The sequence below is a fragment of the Mirounga angustirostris genome, unplaced genomic scaffold (assembly GCF_029215605.1).
Source record: "Mirounga angustirostris isolate CCGP_5_RB_7025 unplaced genomic scaffold, mMirAng1.0.hap1 SCAF_8, whole genome shotgun sequence".
Taxonomy (NCBI): domain Eukaryota; kingdom Metazoa; phylum Chordata; class Mammalia; order Carnivora; family Phocidae; genus Mirounga; species Mirounga angustirostris.
This window is the reverse complement of record NW_026991716.1, coordinates 129384872-129407549: the sequence shown is the minus strand read 5'-3', so window position 1 is coordinate 129407549 and position 22678 is coordinate 129384872. Positions and strand designations below refer to the sequence as shown.

At 37.3% G+C, this 22678-nt stretch overlaps 1 protein-coding gene across 3 annotated transcripts in view; it reads right to left on the bottom strand.

Annotated features, from left to right (window-relative positions):
- Positions 1–911: 911 nt before the first annotated feature.
- The window catches only part of PCMT1 (protein-L-isoaspartate (D-aspartate) O-methyltransferase), a 43770-nt gene continuing 22003 nt past the window's right edge, over positions 912–22678 (bottom strand). Inside the window, exons 4-9 of one of the 3 annotated variants that reach the window (XM_064598216.1) lie at positions 19501–19605; positions 17259–17379; positions 14519–14604; positions 9357–9526; positions 3286–3429; positions 912–1712 (exon numbers count right to left, since the gene is read on the bottom strand). In XM_064598216.1, the coding sequence (XP_064454286.1) occupies positions 1700–1712; positions 3286–3429; positions 9357–9526; positions 14519–14604; positions 17259–17379; positions 19501–19605 (639 nt within the window). In that variant the 3' untranslated portion in view covers positions 912–1699. Of the gene's footprint in view, positions 1713–3285; positions 3430–9309; positions 9527–14518; positions 14605–17258; positions 17380–19500; positions 19606–22678 lie in introns of all 3 variants that reach the window. The other 2 variants (XM_045865738.3, XM_045865737.2) reach the window with 2 other exon arrangements.

Sequence of the window (22678 nt, the reverse complement as noted above, 5' to 3'; positions counted from 1 at the left end):
AGACTAGTGGATAAGTTTAAGAATCAATTCAGTTTTAAGACCTAAAGAAAACCTTTGAAACTACCTCAAATGACACTGAGTCCTGCCCCCAAAGGGTCCATGGCCTGGGTCCAGAAGCAGTACCAACAGCAGTGGACTGAAGCCAGCAAGAAACTGAAACACAAGTTTTAGCTGCCAACGGATGCTAGTTCCTCATGTCTGAGATCTTGTCCAAGAAGACACCAGTGAAAAGATGTGTGCATAATTAAAAAAAAAAAAAGTTTTTAAACAAATAAAGCTTAAGACTTTAAGAGGTGGGGAAGAGGTGCCTCACACTCTAATGATGGACTTGGCAGAATCCTACACATTTGCACACAGGAGGGGGTTGCTTTGCTGGGAGTACTAGTTCTGCTAGATCTAGTTTACATTTTTCCCAAGTTCTAGAACTCCTAGAAAAACTAAGATCCTTTTATAAAAGGCTTTAGACCACAGTATTTAAACAAGATCCCAAAGTGCTACTGCCCTCACAGAAACTCATTTTCCAGTCATTATGTTAATAAATCTATTTATAGATGAGAAATGTGTTTTGGAACATGCATCTTTGACCCTGTTCTTCCCTGACACGAAGTCAACTCATTCACTCACTCAGGCAGCATTTACTGTTCCCCTACAAGAGGGCAAGCCCTGTGTTAGGCAGAGAAAAATGATGTAGCCCTTGCGTAGTCATATTCTACAAATGCAGTGTAGTCCTCGTGGGCCGGAAACGTAGTCATATTCTACAAATGCACAGCTGGATTAATGCTTTCAATCTATGCTACTCAGATTTCATAAAACGGAGCATCAGAGACACAATTCTATCTCTGTGATCTCAGTCAGCATTCCGTACCGGGGGGACATGTGGTTCTTTCTTTTATATTCAAACACCACCAATGCCTCTTTTACTTTTAACTTTATTTGGCAAAGCAGCACTGCATAAACTGTTCAGTGACTAGGACCCAGCTTACACAGCACGGTAAATTCATATACATTATCAGCAGCAAATGAGAAACAGAAAAAACAATACTGAGCTACAAGTCTCCTATAATTTTAAAGAGGGAAAGGAAGAACTATGTCAGTTATGTCCAATCTGAACAGCTAAGTGTTGTGAAGGACATCACCTGCCATCTTCTGAAGTTTTAATATTTACAAATGCTTAGTTTTAAGGTAACAAAGCAGCTGACTGTATCTACAACATGCTACTCTAGGACACCACATCAAAAGCTTTAAAAAGGAAGCTCATCTCTATTTTCTTAGTGGCATCTAACAGACATCCAAAAACTAAGAATCTTAACTTGTGAATGGTGTTATCTGATGCACAAGAGCAATCTGATAAATTAATATTGAAACAGAATTAAGTATCTATGAAAAACCACTCCTCGAAATCAATTCACAAACTAAGTCTTCCATTTTGTGGAACCCCGTCTTTTAATATTTTTAAGTAAAATGTGGGCGTGTTAAAGTAATAATACACAAATTTATACTCTGCATCGTTCTTTCACCAATTCAGCTTCTGCGCCTCTTTGAAGAACTAGAAACCCTACAAAACCACACATTTCATGCTGAAAATAATAGTGTAACAAAGTCCAAAACAAGCTGTGATGCTGTTGGTTTTCAAAAAGCTTTGAGGACTGAGATGAGCAATCCACTGTAATATTATATACTGGTCAAGCTGATGGTGCTTTTACAGTTCATCCCTGGGGGTAAAAAAGAGAAATATATAAGTAGGCATTACATACTACAAAACTTGGCTAATAATTTAGATACAATTAGTAAATAAGTAAAAATACACCCATCCCCAAGCAATAAAAAGGAAAAAAAAAAAAGCAAACAGCCCCAAGTCAAAGCAAAAATGGAAGTCAGCCATCCAAACATCTCTCGTGCTACTGCAGAATGAAATGAGTCCTAAAGGCCCTGGATTCCTTATTTTTCATTCTAAAGGTACCTTTCTTCCTTCAAGACCAAAAATTCAGAGAAATTTTAACTTTTGGATCTAGGATCTTGCTAACACTATTTATCATAAAATGGCGATGGGTATTTAGAGTTGGAATAATTTTTTACAGTTACATTGACAAAACTGGACAAAAATGTGGCCTTTTGCTTAGACTATCTGCTAGCAAATGCTGAGTGGGTCAGCCTCAATCCAAACTCTGGGAGAAAAAGCATCCTGTGTAGGTGTATCTGTCAGCTGATTTCAGAAGGCAGCTTCTCAGCTCCAAAGGACACTCGCTCAGCCGGGTGCAGCGTTGTACCAGCCTCTGTCAGGAGGGAGGGAGGGAGGGAGGGAGGGAGGGAGGGAAGGAAGGAAGGAAGGAAGGAAGGAAGGAAGGAAGGAAGGAAGGAAGGAAGGAAGGAAGGAAGGAAGAATGCAGCCTAAAGCAAACTGTATGGTGTATAAATTATACCTCAAGAAAGCTGTTAAAAGTGAAAAAATAAAGCTACCCAAAAAGCTTCATATTTGAGGATAATCTGAGTGACAAAAACACTGTTCAACACTCAAGAATTTTAGGGGTGAAGAAGTATGATGTTTGCAACTAAATCTCCCATGATCTCAAGAAAAAATATGACCTGTGTATATATACAGAGAGAAAGAGGGAGTGAGAAAGTGGATGTGGAAAAATGTTAACAATTGGTAACTCTGGATGAAGAGATTCAGGAAGTCTTCATACTATTCTTACAATGTGTAATAAAAATTAAAAAGCTTTTTAAAAGCTAAAATAAATTTGAAGGGAAAGTATAATAAAGAGCTAAAATTTCCCAGGTATGTGGTGAATTAAGGGATTATCAGATAGTATGCTTCTTTTTAAAACTGAATTTTGTAAATCGTGTGAGAAATTATTTTAAAGATTACTTCTCTCATAAGCTGCCATTGTCATAGAGTACTGGATTATCTGTTAAATGACAAATTATCAGTTCTGGTTCCTCTTAATATATTCTTCTAAATAATTTAAGCACTATAATTCTCATAGAATAGATTTCACTTAAATTCATGCAAGCATTAAAATATTTAATCTACAAAGAGTTCACTTGCAAAGTGCTCTATTCATAAATTCACTTGTGCTTTTTAGAATGTGAATTGAAGATACTACTGTTTTTGTAAAATAATTTCCCATATTTGACTTGCCTGTTGCAAAGCATTAAGGATATTATAAATAAATATCCTTATTGCCCAACAACACAGTACAAACATTTCCAAATATCCTCTTCAATTAAAAAAATTTTTTAAAAAGGATAAAAACTCTCAATAAACTGGGTATAGAGGAAACGTACCTCAACATAATAAAGGCCATATATGACAAGCCCACAGCTAACATCATACTCAGTGGTGAAAAGCTGAAAGCTTTTCCTCTAAGATCAGGAACAAGACAAGGATGCCCACTCTCGCCACTTTTATTCAACATAGCACTGGAAATCCTAGCCAGAGCAATTAGGCAAGAAAAAGAAATAAAAGGCATCAAAATCGGAAAGAAAGAAGTAAAACTGTCTCTTTTTGCAGACAACATATCATATATAGAAAACCCTAAAAACCAACAAAAAAATGTCAAAACTAATAAACTAATTCAATAAAGTTGCAGGAAACAAAATCAGTATACAGAAATCAGTTGTGTTTCTATACACCAATAATGAACTATCAGAAAGAGAAAATAAGAAAACAATCCCATTTATAATTGCATCAAAAAAGAATACAATACCTAAAACAAATTTAAACAAAGTGAAAGATCTGTACACTGAAAAGTATAAGACATTAATGAAAGACATTGAAGAAGACACAATGCTCATGGATTGGAAGAATGAATACTGTTAAAATATCCATACTACCCAAAGCAATCTACTGATTCAATGTAATCCATATCAAAATCCCAACAGCATTTTTCACAGAAACAGAACAACCCTTAAATTTGTATAAAAGGACCCAAATATCCAAAGCAATCTTTAGAAAGAACAAAGCTGGAGGTATCACACTTCCTGATTTCAAACTATATTACGAAGCTATAATAATCAAAATAGTATGGTAGTACCATAAAAAGAGACACAAGGGTCAATGACACAGAATAGACAGCCCAGAAATAAACCCACACATATATGGTCATTTAATTAAGGAGCCAAGAACATACAGTGGGGAAAAGATAATGTCTTCAGTAAATGGTGCTGGGAAAACTAGACAGCCACATGGAAAAGAATGATACTGGACCACCATCTTACACCACACACAAAAAATCTACTCAAAATGGATTAAAGACTTGAATGTAAGACCTCAAACCATAAAACGAAATTTAATGTGGTAATCATCTTGCTGTATATACATATATCAGATCACTACGCTGTACACATAAAAGTAATATAATGCTATGTCAATTATATCTCACTAAAACTGGGGAAAAAGTCATATTTTAAAAAAGCTAACAATGTGGGACAATGTTGATGAAATTATTAAATGGAAAAAGGAGATTACAAGATAATGCTACTATATGATCTCAGGATTACAAAAAGATGTATACAGGACTATGGATAAGAGTTAAAAAAAAAAAAAATCTACCAAAATGTTAATAGTGGTTATCTCTAGGTTCTGGGACTGTGGATGATTTTTATTTCATCCTTTGTACATCTAAAAATTTTTACATTACATATGTATTATTTTGGTAGTCAGAAACAGTATTATTAAAAACAAAAGGAAATGTATAGCACTAAAAAAAAGGAAAAGAAATTAAGTCTATGGACTCGAATTTTAACATTTAGGATGCCGAAGAAAACCAAAAATTTGCTGTCAGAGCATGTATAAATGTCCCATCCTAATACTCCAAAACTGACGTAACTTTCAAGTTATTTTTCCACTTAATGTTCCAAATTCTACATAACTATCTTTATCTGACTTACACGTGTAGATAACTTACAATAAAAAGTATTATGTCCTAAATTTCTAGAAAGTCTCTTTATTATATATGTGCTAAACATATTCATTAGGTTAATAACTATATATATATTATTTCATTATATAATGTATAATTATATATAACTTATTAGGTTAATAACTCTAACCTACTAACATTAGTATTATATATTTTTTATCAAGAACAAATGAAAAGATGTATTACCAAGAAACAACAATCAAAATCCATGAATGGTTTCTACTTAATGGGTTTTCTGAGATAATAAATTATACAAAGTATTATGAGAGACATAAAAATAATTCCAAAAGCAACAAAATATATCCCTGCCTATAAGAATGCAAAATATGTCATAATGCTGTGATGTATGTAAAGAAATTAAAAAGGGACAATATAGAACAATATGAACACAGGATAACTGGATACCCTAGGACCTATACTGTCAATCTTAGAAATGCCCAACCAATTCATAACATGTTTTTCATGTGTGCATGGCACTTTGAGATGACATTGATAAGCAAAGCGCTTACAGAATGAGAATCCTGAAACATTCTTCAGTTTCACAAACCAGAGATGGGCTTATTCCATTGACTCTTGTGACCATTAAAAACAAAAATAAAACTTACCAGATGATTAACAAAATATTGATTTCTACATATAATACTTACATAAAATAAAATACAAATTTAAAAAGTATAAAGAGCTTATAAAGCAACTAATACAACTACTACACATTCATAGTCGTGAACATAATACACAGGTTCTAGGTCTATGGCTCATACATCTGGCATTGTCTCCCCTTTTATTACTCCACCAAAATTAGAAGTGATATTTTTCCAAGTATAAGGAAACGTAAGTCTACATCCAGGCTCTGGGCTTTATTTGGCATGAGAATTCAGCATGCCCACTAGGGGTCTTTTTTCCCATATAGTTTCTACCACACCTCCTCAGCAAAGATTGGATCTCACCCTCATGGAGCACTGCAACTAGCTCTGGACTCCTCAGGAAGAAAAGGATGGAAGGCTGGTGAGAAGCTAGAGAACGTCCAGAAGAAAGCATGGAGATGAGCTGTTAAATTAATCCTGAAGAAAATCTGAAAGAACAAAGATCACCTAACCTGGCAATAGAACTGACTAGGAGCTTCTGAGATGATAAATCCCAAATGTGGGCTGGGCACTTAGAAAATGGTAAATGACTCTTTTCAACCACATTCTATCGACTGCCTTAACTCAGGCCACCACCATTTCACCCCTAACTTGCTACAACCACATTCTGTTTCTGTCGTTCTGTCCCTTTCCAATCTACTCTCTACACCACAGCCAGAGTAATCTTTCTGAAATGTAATTCTGATTACTTCACTGTCTGGCTTCAACACAGCTGCTCCCTACTAAACACACTATACTCTAATTGCCTGTTTGTCTTCTTCAGATTTTTTTGGATCTCCCAAGTGACTGTAAGTTCCATGAGAATGGTCAGTTTCAAATTCTCAGCTATGTATCCATGGCCCTAGTACAGTCCCTGCTCTCAGTGGGTTCCAGTAAAACTGTTTCCTCCCCTTATGGCCTATCATGGTAGGACCCTGGTACCTGGGTATGTCAACATCTTTTCCGGATTTCCATAACCGTTCCCATATTTCTTTGAACAGTCCTTTCACTAAAATCACTTTAAAATCCTAGCTGAGCATACTTTCTGTTCTGGACCCTGACTGAGAGTCTAAGAATACAAATAGAAATAGCAGATTAATGGTCTCTTTAGATTTTTAAGTTAACTGTTGTTTTCAAACATCCTATTTTCTGGTAATTTCTTTCAGTACAAAAAAAATTTAATGTGGCAGTTGTTTTTTCCAATTTTGTTTCCAGATTTTGTTTCACCTTTACATTCTTTAAACCTATATTCTTTAAACTTAAAGATTTACAATTAAGTAACTATCTCTGGGGGCACCTGGATGGCTCAGCTGGTAGAACATGCAACTCTTGATCTCAGGGTCATGAGTCCAAGCCCCACACTGGGCATAGAGCTTACTTAAAACAAAAAAGACCCACTACATCTTTGGATGTAGGAAAATGTGTTTGAACAAACAGAAAATTGACAACAAAAAGAATTAGGAAGTCCTCCTGGTACAACTAGAGAAAAGTTTCCAGTGAAATTGCCCAATCTTTTAAAAAGTTGAAAACCAAAAAGAAAAACAAGTATATATATTTAAATATTTGGTAAATGACTAAATATATTTGGTAAATCACTTGTCCATAAATTTAAAAATTATTCTAAATTTAATACAAATAATTTAGTTTTATAAGGGGTGAATATAGGTGTTGTGGAAACATAGAGCTTGTATGACCTGGGAAGGGGGAGAACCTCTTCATGAAGGGAAAAAAAAGAGGACTAAAAACAAGACTGCCTATAATATTAGGTGTAAGGCCAGGAAGGCCCCCAAGCATGTGAAGGCCCTGAGGCTTAAGTTTCGTTTGCTTCATGCTAAATCCACCTCTGGTTATAAAAACAAAATACCTTTTTGTAATTGCTTCATCATCAAACTACAGTGGAATGTTCAATACTAATATTTACTGTATATAAAAAGAAAAGTTTGAAACTCACTAATGAAAATCTGAACTCTTACTTGATACCAAATTTCGGTAAGTTCAGTGTATGTTTGCCCCTTTTATACAATAGCAACTATACAATTATATAACAACATAACCATACTAGAAGCAAAATCAAGGAAGGTTGTAATTAGTTGTTAAGAACTATATGATTTTAACTGACAGGACTCATAGCTTTGTAATTTTTTTTTTTTAAGTGGCCGTGCTCCAGGTTAGAACTCAAAGAAAATAGCTATGTCCATATTAAGTGAAGAATAAAGCAATTCCTAATAACATATCTCAGAAATGGACAATCAGAATAAAAAGAAAAACTGAAATTTGTTACCATTTTTGCAATTAAACATTCATTCACATGGTATCTTTCCTCCTTCCAAAAAAACAAAATTAAGAGGTCTATTAAACGTATAATCACCATTTTACTTACTAAAAAAAAAATTATCTTAAAATAAGTACCTCTGTCAAGTAAAAAGAGATTCTAAAACAAGGAAACTTGAAAGTCTTTCTTATTTTGACATTTAATTTTAAGTAGTCTTAGCTAGTGTCATTCTTACTGATCTCACTCCTTCCCACCGAAGGACACGGGGAGGGAAAGGGAGGAGGAGAGAGGGAGAAGAGAAACCCTGGCTTCAGGCACAATACTCGGATTATGCTGAGACATAAAACACAAGGAGGCGTTATAACGAGCCATGCTGTACTGAGGATTATGCTGCATGCTGCTGGCCCTTTGGGTGGGTTTGTGAGACCTGGGCATTGCACTCGCTCTGAGCTCACTGAATCCACTCCCCTCCCCGGGAACTGAGGGTGGCTTCAAAATGGGGGGCCAGGGGCGCCCGGGTGGCTCAGACGGTTGAGCGTCTGCCTTCGGCTCAGGTCACGACCCCGGGGTCCCGGGATCGAGTCCCGCATCGGGCTCCCTGCTCCGTGGGGAGCCTGCTTCTCTCTCTGCCTCTCTCTCTCTCTCATGAATAAATAAATAAAATCTTTAAAAAATAAAAAAATAAAAAAAATAAAAATGGAGGTCAGTATGGAGGATTAAGAGAGTCCCCAAAGGGGTGCCTGGGTGGCTCAGTCGTTAAGCGTCTGCCTTTGGCTCAGGTCCTGATCCCAGGGTCCTGGGATCGAGCCCCGCATCGGGCTCCCTGCTCAGCAGGGAGCCTGCTTCTCCCTCTGCCTCTCTCTCTCGCTCTGTCTCTCATGAATAAAAAAAAAAAAAAAAAAAAAATCTTAAAAAAAAAAAAAAAAGGGCTGGCCAGTTCTGGTGAGACTGGTGAGAAGTTTATTTGGCCCAGGTTGTTAGAACGTCAATGAACCTGACTGAAAGCAAGCAAGCTGAGCGGGAAAATGCCTTCTCTGGGATTCTGACACCTTTGAAAACTGGGACAAGAGCATCTTTTCCCTTCTTTCTCTTTGTAACAATGGTACACACAGGGTGTGAACGGGGCAGAAAGGATGGCCCCTTCTCGTCGGACCAAAGTCTTTCTTTCCATGACCATAAAGCAGCTACAAAAATGATTTGTGAATACAGAAAAACAATGGCTGGTAATAAGTATCCTTAAAAAGTTCTGAACTGTGGCTAAAAGCCTCTTTTAAAAAAAAGGAAGGAAAAAAAAAAAACCACCTTTGTGCCAACCAAGTCTCACCCCCCTTTCCCAAAGATATGAGTTAAACCAAAAGAAGGGCAGACTCATGCAAAATTTTTCTAGATTTTTAATGTAGTGAATTTCTGATGTTAAAATGGAGAAGCATCAAGGTGACAACCAAAAAAAGCAGCTCTTGTGGTCTAATGTCTTAGAATCCACACCCTTCACCTTGCATGTGTGGAAGAAGAAAGAGCAGAAGGTAAAATCACTTCCACCTGGACCACTGCTTCTCTCTATCTGTTAAAGGCACGTATATCACTCCCATCAGGGGTTTCATCTTGACACTGCCGTCCTGCAGCTTGTCATACTGCTCCAACATCTGGTTTCCACCTGCGGGACCAACTGGCAATATCAGTCTCCCACCAGGCTTTAACTGGTCTATCAGCTAAGAAGAAAAAGAAAAAGACATACACACCAAGTTACAGATTTTATATTAAGAGTCATTTTACATCACCACAACTTTCCAGTGTCCGTGCGCAGAAAGCAGAAATGCACTTTATTTAGTAGATACATACTTTGATTGTTAAACTTATTACTCAATCACCACTTAACCATTTACTGATCGACCTCCTCTACTAAACTACAAGTTCTTTGATGAGAGGGACTGTGATCTTATTCATCTTTGTGCGCTGGGCACCTAACATAGTACATGGTACAACTGCAGGGCTCAAAATGAACGGAACCACAGAATGTAGAGCTATCCTCTTGGGAAGACCAAAGGCAAAGCAGAACATTTCAATGCCTGTATACCATTTTAAATCTGTGTGGTTTGGAACAGAGAAGGGAGCAGGGGAGTGCAGAAAATCAGTAAGGAGTCCCTACCCTGTCATTGTAGAATTTAGAGCATCACTGAGCCAAAAAAATAAGGGAACCTCGGTTTTATGACTGATTTTAGGATTGCTCACACCATGACAAAGGAAGACAGGGCTGGAGTTCTGCAGCATTAGAATGTAAGACACCCTTGTCAATGAAAAACCAAGACTACTCAGTGAAAGCCCTTCCAGTCAGAAAACTTTTAGGTCACATGTTACCATTTGAATGCGGCCTGACCAACGACTACTAATCTAAAACTGTAAGGGAGAAACTTTACTTTGGATAGATTATCCCAGAAAAGTGCATCCTCAAAATTTCAGTTGTCAGCAAGCCTATCTAATTTTTCCCACTTTAATCTTTATTCAAGTAATTCTTGCAAGTATTCTTTGAGTTGTTTCTCTAAATGTCAAGGTTTATGATAAAATGAAGCAGACTTGCCCCTACTCCAATCTTGCTCCCTAAATCCAGTCATTTTAAATATTTTAAGTGCTCTTAGCTGTGTCGTCTACTAGTATTTACTTTTTTGGTAGTGATTATTTCTAAAGCATGTCTTTTATGCTTTTTATTAAAATATAATTGACATATAACATTGTATTAGTTTTAGGTGTACAACATAAGGGTTTGATAATATGTATATACTGCAAAACGATTACCACAATAAGTTTAATTAACATCCATCACCACACATAGTTACAATTTTTTCTTTGTGATGAAGAGCACTTTTAAGACCTACTCACTCAGCAACTGTCAAATATATAATACAGTGTTGTTAACTACAGTGACCATGCTGTAGAGTCTTTACATTCTTATTTCAAATTATATGCTAGATGAGGCCTGAGCTCTCTTACTCTGCTCCCTTCCCCTCTTCCTCAATCCAACCAATATCATAATTTTTTAAAACCATTTTCAGTTATGACTGTAAACATCATTTGCAGCTGAGCCAAGAGGTAGCCAATGCTCGTTTCCTTTCTTATACAACAGTTGTTTATCCTGCACTTAGAAACTGAAGCTCTTTCAGGGCACCTGGCTGGCTCAGTTAGAAGAGCACGACTCTTGGGGCGCCTGGGTGGCTCAGTCGTTAATTGTCTGCCTTCGGCTCAGGTCATGATCCCAGGGTCCTGGGATCGAGCCCCAAATTGGGCTCCCTGCTCGGCAGCAAGCCTGCTTCTCCCTCTCCCACTCCCTCTGCTTGTGTTCCCTCTCTCGCTGTCTCTCTGTCAAATGAATAAAATCTTTAAAAAAATAAAAAATAAAAATAAAATAAAAATTAAAAAAAAAAAAAGAGCACAACTCTTGATCTTAGAGCTGTTGAGTTCGAGCCCCACATTGCACGTAGAGATTCTTAATTTAAAAAAATAAAAATAAAAAATAAACAAAAAAAGAACCTTAAGCTCTTTTTTTTTTTCATTCACTTCATTTTCTTTGTAACTGTTTTCTAAATATTTGTACCCTCCAACAACTTCTCAATAAGATCTTCAGTCAAACCTATCTAATTAGTGTTCTGTTGTTGTTGTTTGGTAGACTCCCTTCGAGTGCCTTCCTCCTCCTGCCCCAAATCTGGACTGCTTAATCCCCAGGCCCGCTGCACAGCTCTCGTCAGGGGAGTTCCCTGGTAACAATGGGGACTCTCATCATCTCTCTCCTGAACCAGCTGTTCTACCTGCCTAGATCTCAGGGCTTCCTTTTTCTGGTTTTTCCTACCATCTCTCTCCTCCCTCATTTTTTGACATTAAAGCAATTCCTCTAGAAGTATTCTGTGAAACAGTGCATGGAGTATTTTAAAAGAGAGAGACTAAAATTTGCAAGTCTAAAACTATTTTACATACTTGACAATATGTGTGGGTACAGAATTCAAGGTTGGAAATCATTTTCAGTTCAGAACTGTGAGGGTTTGTTACTCTGACTTGTTGATTCTAATGCTGCTATTCTGCAGTCTGATGCCTTTCTGATAACCAATCCTTAACAGATTATGATTTGTTGTTCTGGAAGCTTCTAGAATCTTCTCTTTATCCCTAATACTCTACAATTTTATGGTGATATGTTTTTTTTTTTCCCTCTCTTTTTAGAAAAAATTCGTCATAATGGGCACTCAATAGATCTTTTCAAACTATAGAATCATGTCCTTCGGTTCTGGGAAATTTTCTTGCCTAAGGCTTAGCACTAATTGTTCCTCATACAGAATTTCAAGCATCAGCTCCTCTTGTCAGACCCATGTTTCATCTCTGACTTCCGAGATCCTCATGCCTCTGATTTCTAAGCCCTTTCCAAGTTGTGCCAAGCAAACTGCTTCTGCAATGATCCCCTCTGCAGGCTCTTTGGTTCAACTTCCTCCGCCCTCCGCAGTCAGTTATTACTCCATCCACTTTCCATCTACATATACCACAGGGTTCAGGAGCACAGGTACAATCTCCAAGATAAAGAAATATGGAGTTTGTGTTTCTGTTTCCTGCTTTTCTAGTTGTTTGGGGGTAATATACAAAAGGAGGCATAAACATCTTTTCTGTTATCTTAAAACTGGAAGGCCCCTCTCTTCAGTCACATGTAAATTCATACTGAGCTAGGGATGCCTGGGTAGCCCAGTCAGTTAGGCGTCTGATTTCAGCTCAGGTTGTGATCTCAGAGTCGTGAGATCGAGCCCTGTGTTGGGCTCTGTGCTCAGCAGGTCAGCGGGGTCAGTGGGGAGTCTGCTTCTTTCCCTCTCCCTCTGCCCCACCCCCTGTGTGCATGCTCTTTCTCTCTCTAAAATAAATAATTTTTAAATTCATACTGAGCTAAAGCCAGAAATTCCCTTCAAGATCATCTCAGAGACTTAGTGGGGGAAGATAAGCCCTGCACCCCAGCCCCTTCATTTAAACACAGTTCTATTTCACATTTTAATTGTTCCTACTAGGCTGCATTAAAAAAAAAAAGTTAAAAACCTACGGATCATGTGTCTATATGTGAACTTTCATTGAGCTATTCATTTATGACTTGTACATCTTTCTACAGCATATATGTTTTTATTTTTTATTTTTTTAAAGATTTTATTTATTTATTTGACAGAGAGAGACGGCGAGAGAGGGAACACAAGCAGGGGGAGTGGGAGAGGGAGAAGCAGGCTTCCCGCTGAGCAGGAGTCCGATGTGGGGCTCGATCCCAGGACCCCGGGATCATGACCTGAGCCAAAGGCAGACGCTTAATGACTGAGCCACCCAGGCACCTGCATATATGTTTTTAATTTGAAGTAAACTCTACTCCACACATGGGGTTCAAACTCATGACCCCAAGATCAAGATGTGCATGCTTTACTGAGCCAGTTAGGCATCCCCTCTACAACATATCAACCCTTCAATTAAAATGTGTTAAAACCACTGGTTTAGTTTGAAAAAACAAACAACAACAACAAAAACAGGTAACAGCGCCAGAGAAAATAAGTAATTTTCTCAAAGTCATTCAGTCAATAAACAGGAAGTCAATGACCAGAACAAGTTCCCTAACTTTCAGCCTCTCATTAGCTGATCTAAACATACAAAACAGAACCCTTCCAGACTGGGGAGTGGCTGAAACTGGGCAGAAGTGTCACTCTCAGCCCCTAGTCATCTAGTCCAGACTGTGGAAAACTCAGACACCATAGAAACCTAACATCTCAGTGAACTTAACCAAGGATTATTAAGGGCTGACAGAAGCTCATCAGTCTTACTGAAATAGAAAACCAGTATTGGGGGCACCTGGGTGACTTAGTCAGTTAAGCATTCAACTCTTGATTTTGGCTCAGGTCATGATCTCAGGGTCTTGGGATCAAGCCCCAAGTAGGGCTCTGCACTCAGCTCAGAGTCTGCTTGAGTTTCTCCCTCTGCCCCTCCCCCCACTTGTCATGCTCTCTCTCTAAATTTTTTTTTAAAAACAAAAAACCAATTTTGTACTTAAATATTTCCTTGATTATGTACTATACAATACTGGAATATCCTTCCATCTCGTTGCAACTATGCAAACCCTACTATTCTTTCAGATTCAGTTCCAATTCCATTCCTATATGTAGTCTCTTTAACTGTTCCACATAAAGTTCTCTCCCTCCCTTGAACTCTTACAGTAGTACATGTTTTCTTTTCCCTTCAATATAAATTATATGCTGATGACATGCTATCATAGCATTAATTTCCCTGTTATGTGTATGACACGTTTCTTCCAGAATATAAGCTTTGTGATATGTCATACATAAAATGTATGACAAATATCTCCTTGGTCTCACCCATGCACTTAGCAATCTTGCACATTCTGGTATTTAATAAAACACGAAGTGATTATCAGATCATGAACTCCAGACAGATTTTTCTAATTCTACTGGCGTATGAGTTCTTAGATGGATCAAATGCAGTTTCAAATAAGACAGCCATGAACTATTCGTAATTTTCCAAGTCATTTATATAACTCATTTATATGAAAAAAAATTGCCTACTAAGTGTAATTAAAATGCATGACATAAAAGTCTAATTATGTTTTGATCATCCAGAAGTCATTTCTCTATAAATCTTTTACAGCTTTAGTTGACTAAAGCACAAAAACACAGGGAAAAACCCCAACTCACTGCCTGCGGTACAACTGGGGCTGCAGCTCCTACGTGAATAGCATCATAAGGGGCTTCTTCGGCATATCCCATTCTTCCATCTCCCACTGAAAGAAAAAAAATTATACTTTAAAAATCTGCTCAGATAGAACTACCCAGTGTGAAGAATTATAGGAGGTTTAAAGCAGAGCAAAGAGAGACTTTTAATAAATGATGCTGTGACAACTGGATATTCCTATGGAAAAAATATACACACTTGAATCTATCTCTTACATACACAAGAATCAATGTCAGATCAAAGATCTAAATGTGAAAAGCTAAAATAATGCTTTTGAGAAATAACACAGGGATATATCTTCATGATTTTAGAGTAGTCTTTTTTTTTTTTTAAGATTTTTATTCATTTCTTGTCAGAAAGAGAGAAAGCACACAAACAGGGGTAGCGGCAGGCAGAGGGAGAAGCAGGTTTCCTGCTGAGCAGGGAGCCCGATGAGGAACTCGATCCCAGGACCTGGAGATCGTGACCTGAGCCGAAGTCAGACACTTAACCAACTGAGCCACCCAGGCATCCCAATTTTAAAGTAGTCTTAAAGAAGATACAGAAGAAGGGGAGCCTGGGTGGCATAGTCAGTTGAGCATCCGACTCAGTTTCAGGTCAGGTCATGATCTTAGGGTCGTGATCTTGGGGTCATGAGGTGGGGCCCTGCATTGGGCTCTGCACTCAAGAGGAGTCTGCTTCAGATTCTGTCTCCCTCTCCTTCTGCCCCTCCCACTTGTGCTCTCTCTCTAGAAGAAATAAATAAATTAAAAAAAAAAAAAGGACACAGAAAACACTGGAAAAAGCTACTAAGTCTGACACATTAAAATTAAGTATTTCTGGGGCACCTGGGTGGCTCAGTTGGTTAAGCGACTGCCTTCGACTCTGGTCATGATCCCAGGGTCCTGGGATCGAGCCCTTGCTCGATCAGTGTATCAGGCTCCTTGCTCAGTAGGAGCCTGCTTCTCCCTCTCCCTCTGCCTGCTATTTCCCCTGCTTGTACTCTCTCTCTCTCAGTGTCAAATAAATAAATAAAATCTTTTAAAATAAATAAATAAATAGATAGATAAAATTAAGTATTTCTGTTGGGGTGCCTAGGTGGCTCAGCCGATTAAGCATCTGCCTTCAGCTCAAGTCATGATTCCAGAGTCCTGGGATGGAGCCCCGCATCGGGCTCCCTGCTCATTGGTGAGTCTGCTTCTCCCTCTGCCCCTCCCCCCGCTCGTGCTCTCTCTCTCTCTCTCTCTCTCTCTCAAGTAAAAAAATAAATAAAATTAAAAAAAAAAATTAAATTAAGCATTTCTATTAATCAAGAAAGCACCAATATAAGTGAAAAAGCATGCCAAAGAGCGGGAGAAAAGATTTCTAATATGTATAAATAGACAAAAGGCTAATCTATAGAGGTCCTACATATCAAAGAAAAATATAAACAACTCACTATCTGAACAAGACATTTCACAAACGAAGACATCCAAATGGTCAAACATATGAAACAGTGTTCGACCTTATCAGTTAGGAGGAAAATACAAAATTAAAATTACAAAGACTTACTGCTATACACTAAGTGGGTAAAAAGAAAAATCTAACAATAGCAAGTGTTGATAAGGCATAGAGCACTAAGAACACTGATACATTGCTGATGGGAATGTAAATTGGTTCAATCACTTTTAAAAAGTTTTGGATATCTATGGTTATCCTATGAACCTGTAATAATACTCTACATAAATGAATGCTTGTATGATGAGTGTATATATGCATTTGGACCTTTGTACACATATGTTCACAGCAGCATTGTGAACATCCCCAAATTAGAAACAACCCAAAATATCCATCTACAGTAGAATAAACAAATTTTGGTAATGTCCTTACAGTACAATGTTATACAGCAAGCAATAAAAATTAACTATATATAAAAGATGGGTGACTCTTACAAACATAATATTGAATGAAAGAAATAAATCATCACAGAATATATACTGTATGATTCTCTTTATCTAAAGTTCAAAATTAAATTGAGCATCGTTTATGGAAGTGCAGCTAAGTAGTAAATGCATAAAAGTAATGATGTTGGTCAGGACTAAGGAGAAGGGAAAGAGTTCTGAGGAGGGAAAAGCAAGCAGACATCCAAGCTACCAGTGTTGTTCCCTTTCTATCAATCAGTGTGATGATGAAGCAGGTATTTTTGCTAAGCTTCACATTTATGCTTTATGCATGTTTTAATGTTTGTTACTTCTCATAATAGTACAGTGTGCTCACACGGAAATATGTTCACTCTATACTGCTGAAAAAAGCAAACTAAACGACAGAATATATGAGTCAATTAAAAAAAATTGTGTATATATGTATATTTATTCATATGTATAATTTATATGTCTAGAAAACTTAAGACAGAAAAGGAGGGGTTTCTTTTTTATCTTACACATTTCTGCACTTTAAATTTTTCATAACGGACACTTGCTACTTTACTATTAATTCTTCAAAAGTAATGAAGAAAGAATTTACAACATGAGCATTTTCTGAAATAGTTAACAGTCATATGACCACCATAGTCAAGGTAGAACCAGCATAACATTTTACAGTAACTGTTTTCCTTACCTAGTACTTAAAGGTGAATGTTTAAAAAAAAAAAGCAAAAATTAGCTTGAGTATTATTTAGCTTGCATGGGATCTTCTGAAAATAAAAATTCTCCAAAGAGGAAATTTTTGAAGTTTTCTGATACTCACCAACCAGTTGCACTCTCCCTGAAGACAAAAGCACTGGATCGTCCTTTTTGACATTATTTATTGAGTCATCTACTAGCTCTTTAATGTGGTCAATTCCTATGACTTTTCCACTAGAGCCAACCTGGAAATAAGGGAATAATTCAATAGCTCACTGGCCTAAATTTGTCTTTCTGAAGTGCATTAAAGTGTTTCCTCACCTAAAGTCATATTTTGCAATGTGAAATGAAGACAAACAGCTCAAGCCTCCAATTAGATTGTTATTCAGTTTACTATAAAATATTTACCAAATACAACTTTTTCAGCTACAACCCTCAAATGGATAATTACGTTTCAGGAATTAAGAAGCTAGAATTACAAAAACTTGCAATACTAAAAAAAAAATCCTTTTTCTTCAATTTCTAATTTTTAAACCCCAAACCCTGAAATAAGACTTAACTGCTTAACTAATAATTAACTAATATTAAATGCTTAATATTAATATTAAATACTTAATAATAAAAAATGTTTAATAAATTAATATTAAATACTTAAACTGCACTTAATATTAAATGGTAGTTGGTACAATCATTTTTAATTTAAATTCCACCTAGAAGTGTGACTTTAAACATTAAAATGTTACATAAAAAATTCTATAGGGATTTCTACACCCGATTCTACTGCCATATGTGGAAAATATAAAATACATAAAAGTATAAAAAGGCCCCAAGTATAAATATTAATTGTAAAATAAATTTAGCAAAATAAAGACTCTGAAGCCAGGTTCACATCTAACCTTCATCACTTACTTACAACTGTACAACCTTGGCAAGTTATTCTATGAATTGGGTTCCTCAACTGTAAAATGATGAGGAAAAGGGTACGTACCTCATAAATGATGTGAGAATTAAATAAAAGAATACACGAAAAACACTTAGAACACTGACTAGCACATGGTAAGTATGTGAAGGACATTAACACTACTTTTAAAAAGATAATTCAGAAATCTAATAACTTTTAATAAGTGTATTTTTCTCTAAAACCATAAATATGTCAAATATCAAGAACATGTTATTAAGTAAATACTGTGTCTAAACTTAAAAAAAAAAATCCTAGGGTGTGTGGGTGGCTCAGTTGGTTAAGTGTCTGCCTTTGGCTCAGGTCATGATCCCAGGGTCCAAAGTCTTCCTCTCTCTGCCCCTCCCCCTGCTCATGCTCGCTCTCTCTCTCTATCTCGTGTTCTTTCTTTCTAGCGCACACTTCTCTCTCAAATAAATAAAATCTTAAAAAAAAAACATCCTGACATTCCATTAGGGAGGGCTTAACTTCTACAAAAGAAGTAAAACAACTGAAAAGAAATACCTGAGTCCTTATTATTTAACAAGCACTGTTGTGGATGCTTAGGATACATCAAAGGAAAAAAAAAATTAAATAAAATTCCCGCCTCCCTGGAGCTTACATGCTAGTGGTCTGCCACTTACATATATACAGCAAGTTAAATGGATTCTAGTCCAAGATGCATCATCCATGAATCCTAACCTAACTAGACCAGAACCTTCCTATCTGGCCCTCAGGGACAAGATTTTTCATAATAATCAAATTGATTGATTATCTGAGCACAGATAAACCTTTACTCAAAGTGCCTGAGTAGGCCTCCAGCCAGACTCTGGACAGTCACGAACCAAGATAAGCCTCTGGTGATAAAACCTGAAGTGTAATAAACAGGCATTTTTCTAAGAGTACTTTTCTTAATATAAAAATTATATTATATATATATAATATATATATACATTATATATTTCTAATAACCCTGGAGGAGTGTTTGGAAATCAGATTCTCTATATCATTTTCTGCCAACTGCGAATTTGAAAGAATGCAGTCTGGAAGCTACTGGTTGCCATCTTGCGATCACAAAGGAAGAGCCTGACTGAAGCCAACATTTGAAGGAAAGCAAAACAAAACCACAAACCAAAGAGAAACCCACTGTCAATAACAACGTCTGATCTTCTTTTGAATCCAGCCACACAAAAAGCCAGATATACTTTAGACTTTTCCATTATATAAACCAAATAAATTCCCTTTTACTCTGCCAATTTGGACCGAATCTTCTGTTATTTGCAACAACAAAAAAACCTAAGTGATACATATTCCAACTGCTATATTAGAATTAAAAAAAAAAAAAAACTCAAAAACTGCTAGTAAAAAAACATACAGCCAAATATATAATATGCTGCTGCTGGAACGGAATGAAAAAGAAAGCTCTTACCATACGTGCAAAACATGCAGTAAGGATTCCACTTCCAGATCCTACGTCGAGAGCTTTAGCTCCTTCATGCAATTGATCAAATAGAAGTTCTAGTGCGTATGCATGCTGCCAAAAGAAAACAAAGCAAATATTCATTTTTTTTCAAGACTCTATAAAGTACATATACCCTGGCATACAAATAAAGTTGCCAACTTCCTACCAATTTTTCTACAATTGTCATCTACCAAGATAATGAAAACACAACATATTATATACTTACATTTACAGAATTATGTAAGAAAATTTTTAGACTGAATTCTTACATTTATATAAAATGTTTTAGTAATTTTAGATCCCCAGTGTGTGAATTTTTTAATTTTAATTAATTCAAAGTCAAAAGCTACAAAAGGATGTACAGTGAAGTCTCCACCCCACCCCTGTCCATAACCTTCCACATCCCCAACCAATTTCACTCCCTAAAGGCAATCTATGTTGTCAGTTTCTTGTGATTCTTTTCAAACATACCCATTCTATGCATATAGAAGCAAATACATATCTATTTTTTCATTTATTATATCTTGAAGAACTTTTCTCTTTTTTTTAAGATTTTTTTTTAACAGAGAGAGACACAGTGAGAGAGGGAACGCAAGTAGGGGGAGTGGGAGAGGAGAAGCAGACCCCCTGCGGAGCAGGGAGCCCGATGCCTGGCTCGATCCCAGGACCCTGGGATCATGACCTGAGCCGAAGGCAGACGCTTAACGACTGAGCCACCCAGGCACCCCTTGAAGAACCTTTCTTATCCATACTTAAATAGCCTGTTCATTGGGGCGCCTGGGTGGCTCAGTTGTTAAGCAACTGCCTTCGGCTCAGGTCATGATCCCAGGGTTCTGGGATCGAGCCCCACATCGGGCTCCCTGCTCGGCAGGAAGCCTGCTTCTCCCTCTCCCGCTCCCCTGCTTGTGTTCCCTCTCTCGCTGTCTCTGTCAAATAAATAAATAAAATCTTTAAAAAATAAATAAATAAATAGCCTGTTCATTCCTTTTTATGGCTGAGAAGTATATTCTTATATGTATATTATAATAACAAAAATTCCCCCCCCAAAAAATCCCTAATGAGGGATTTTTAAGTTAGCTCCAATCTTCTATAACAGAAGATATGAAATAATCTTAAAAAGTATATGTGTAGGATAATATAATAATCTTTATAAAAATCTTATAAAGTGGGGCACTTGGGTAGCTCAGTCAGTTAAGCATCTGACTTGGTTTTGGCTCAGGTCCTGATCTCATGGGTCATTAGATCGAGTCCCGCACCCAGCTCCGCACTCAGCAGGAGTCTGCTTGGATATTCTCTCCCTCTGCCCCTTCCCCCACTAATGCTCTCTCTCTCTCACATAAATAAATAAGTAAAATCTTTTAAAAAAATCTTATAAAGTGTACCTATAGGATAAATTCCTAGAAGTAGAATTGGGGGGGGTCAAAGGATATATAGTTTTATGTTTACAGTATATATAAATTTTTAATCAAATAAAATCATATTGGATACACTATGGACCAAACCAAGAAATAAAGCCTTTTCTACTCCCTCCTCTTTATAAACTTACATTTCCTTGCTTTTCCAAAATATGTGATTAGAACTAATAAATGTTATCTCAAAAGCTGTCCTTAAATGCCTGCTATGTTCATTATTAAAAATCATCAGAGGGGGGCACCTGGGTGGTTCAGTTGGTTAAGTGACTGCCTTCAGCTCAGTTCATGATCCTGGAGTCCCAGGATTGAGTCCCACATGGGCTCCTTGCTCAGCAGGGAGTCTGCTTCTCCCTCCTCCCCTCTCCCCTCTGATGCTCCCTCTCTATCTCATTCTCTCTCTCTCAAATAAATAAATAAAATCTTAAAAAAAAAAATCATCTGAGGGGCGCCTGGGTGGCTCAGTCTGTTAAATGTCCGACTCTAGGTTTTGACTCAGGTCATGATCTCAGGGTCATGGGATCGGCCCCACATGGGGTTCCATGCTCAGCATGGAGTCTGTTTGTCCCTCCCCCCAATTCTCTCTCTAGAATAAATAAAATCTTTAAAAAGAAAAAAAAAATTTTTAAGCATCAGAAACAGGTAATGTTCAAAATGGAGGACAGGATGGAAACTCCCTATTTAGAAAACTAATTTAGGTGACCAAAGCCAAAATACTGGTTACACAGAGGGTAAAGGCTAAGAAACTGGCATGAGAGAGCCTGCTAGAACATAGGAAACGTTCTGATCTTCATCTAGGTGGTGGCTACACGTATACATATGTGAACATTCATTAAGCTATACACTTAAGATTTGTGTACCTTACCAAGCGTGTATAATATTATTGGGTTTTATATGGTGCAGTTGGTTAAGTGTCCAATTCTTGGATTCAGCTCAAGTCATGATCTCAGGGTCCTGGGATTGAGGCCCACGTCAGGCTCCACACTCAGCATGGAGTCTGCTTGTCCCTCTCCCTCCGTTCCTCCCCCTGCTCTCGCTCGCTCTCTTTCAAATGGATAAATAAAATCTTTAAAAAAAGTTATTGAAAAGACTATGTATTCCAATCACTAAAAGTGGATGATCAGATTTCATGTACCCCTGATGTGATGGAACAAAAAAAATCATTAGGCAGTGTTCTTGAATAGGAAAAGGGGGGGGAAGATGTGTGTGTCGGGGTGGGGGGAATAAGTTAAATACCACTAGGAAACAATTAACCAAATTTAGAATATGGGAAGTTCTACAGGACAAATGGATAGGGTTTGTTTGGGTTTTTTTTAAGAACTTATTTATTTGAGAGAGGGAGGGAGAGGGAGGGAAAGAGCAGAGGGGAGGGGCAGAGGGAGAGGGAAAGAGAAACTTAAGCAGACTCTGCATTGAATGTGGAGCCCGACGCAGGGCTCAATCTCACAACCCTGAGATCAGGACCTGAGCTGAAACCAAGAGTTGGGACACTCGACTGCGCCACCCAAGCGCCCCCAAATGGATGAGTTTTGTCAATAAATAAGTGGTATTTAAAAAAAGAAAGAGGTCTTTTAAAATTAAAAGGTACTAAAAAGACTGAAAAAGACTAAAAAGATGCAATGTCTGGACCTTGTTTGGATCCTGATTTAAGCAAATCAACCATAAAACAATTTTTTTGAAACACATGGTCCAGTCTGAGTACAGACTATGTGTAAGGTAATAACATACTAATGAAC